Genomic DNA, 2,019 nt, shown 5'->3' with positions numbered 1-2,019 from the left:
CACCTGGCTGGTCAGGACATTGGTTTCACTTTACCAATTGCTAGTCTCATGACATTTCCTATCATGCACTGTTAACTCACTCATCTATCACACATTTATCAACCATGCAGTCTCCTAGCACCAAGGCCATGTACTCTCTAATTACATATATATATGCCATGATAAAAGGCATTCCAACAATGACCATCCTGTCTCTTTTCTCAACCTCACTTTGACTTCAAGATTTTGGAAGACAGAAATCGTACTGAACCCCATCGGATAGTCTCTACTAGGAGTACAAAGGACTGTCCTAGTCACTCATTGTGCGATGCTGACACAGCCTGAGAGATATGTTAAAGACATCCATGTTTGTAATATACATTATTGTTCATTGTCACTTAATGGAAAAAACTGGAAGAAACAACATTAAACCAACAGAGAATCCATTTAAATTTTCGTTAAGAATGTAATGTGACAAGAATTGAACTCCTGAACCACTCAAATATTTTGTCTTACAACTGTTGGAAACTGGAATCAATTATAAAAAGTCAAGTATCATATTGATCTTGAATGGATTAATGGCTAAGTCAACCTAAGCAGAGTGTAAAGATTAAAGTGCAAAACCAAATAAGATAGAGTTAACCTTTTTGTTACCATATTTGTATCAAAATACACCGACTTTGATTTAATTAATTTAAAAGAAAATGAAGAATTTAGAAAATAACCGTCATTGTTATTAAGCTGGTGTAAGGTGACAAGATGGCCAAATCGTTAGCACACCAGGTAAAATACTTAACATCATTTGGTCTGTCTTTACATTCTGAGTTCAAATTCTACCAAGGTCAACTTTGCTTTAATCTCTTTCGGGGTCGATAAAATAAGTACCAGTTGAGCTCTGGGGTCTATGTAATTGGCTTAGTCCCTCTCCCATAACATTGCTGGACTTGGGCCAATGTAGGAAACCATTATTAAAATGTCATATGGAACATAAATTAATGTGAAACCTTGATGGAAAGTTTTAATTAAGGTCACTTTCAAACAGTGAATATATTTCATAGAACCAGGGGATATCTCAGACAGGTTGATATCAAAAGGGCTAAGCCTCAAACCTACATGCCCCTACTGTTTCACTACTGTTTGAGATAAATAAATATTGATCGACAATTGCACCAGAGTGATTTGGTTTGTTGCTTTCTTCAAAAGAGAGCTCCAGTAACTATTTTAAGTAAAGAAGGTACTATATTACCTCTTCAGCGATAGAATAAAGTCCTTTTACTCCAGATTCTGTAATAGAAAAGTGAGTGAATTCCATTATAAAAAAAAATATCAACTTATAACACTTCACATTCAAACATTCAAGATAAATCTTAACTTATGGAATAATGGGGAAACAAAATTGAAGCAATGTTTCTGGACCTTAAAACAATGAAGCTAACTTTGCAATCGATATAGTTCCAAGTGCTATCCCACTCTGCAGCATTTCAAAGAAATATATATATGCATACATTGGGATCACCAATACTTTATTATTTCCCCTTCTTTGTACCTCTCCTGTCAAACCCTTTTTCCCCCCACCAGTTGCCATGATCGATTGCTAAACACAGTCACTGATCTCATAAAGAGAAAACTAATTATTTTAAAATCTCTAAGCAAGAAATATATAGTAACAATACCATACAATAAAGTCTATTTGCCAATGCAACATGGCAGTCATACCCACAACCACACACACACACACACACACACACACACAAACATATGTATGTATGTATAGGACAAAGGATAAAAATCTTTTCTGAGTTACATAGACACACAGGGCCATTTTCTGCCGCTTATATATTTCTCCTGGATGGGACACTGGTCAGCAGCACAATTATGCATTTTTGCCTGCTGTGTGGACAGGAGCAACGTGAAATGATGTGATTTGCTCAAGAACACAACATGTTGCCTGATCTGGAAATCAAAACACCATAATCTTGTAATCATGAGTCCAACATCCTAAACATTAACTTTCATGCCTCCCTATATATATATGTATAT

At 35.5% G+C, this 2,019-nt stretch overlaps 1 protein-coding gene across 1 annotated transcript in view; it reads right to left on the bottom strand.

The window, feature by feature from the left end:
* LOC106874818 (uncharacterized) overlaps nt 1-2,019 on the bottom strand; it is a 9,010-nt gene that overhangs the window by 2,390 nt on the left and 4,601 nt on the right. Inside the window, exon 3 of the mRNA XM_014922679.2 lies at nt 1,226-1,263. Within this exon, the coding sequence (XP_014778165.1) occupies nt 1,226-1,263 (38 nt within the window). The remainder of the gene's footprint in view (nt 1-1,225; nt 1,264-2,019) is intronic.

The sequence above is a fragment of the Octopus bimaculoides genome, chromosome 2, assembly GCF_001194135.2.
Source record: "Octopus bimaculoides isolate UCB-OBI-ISO-001 chromosome 2, ASM119413v2, whole genome shotgun sequence".
NCBI lineage: Eukaryota > Metazoa > Mollusca > Cephalopoda > Octopoda > Octopodidae > Octopus > Octopus bimaculoides.
Note: the sequence above shows the minus strand (reverse complement) of the source record. Positions and strands in the feature narration are given on the sequence as shown.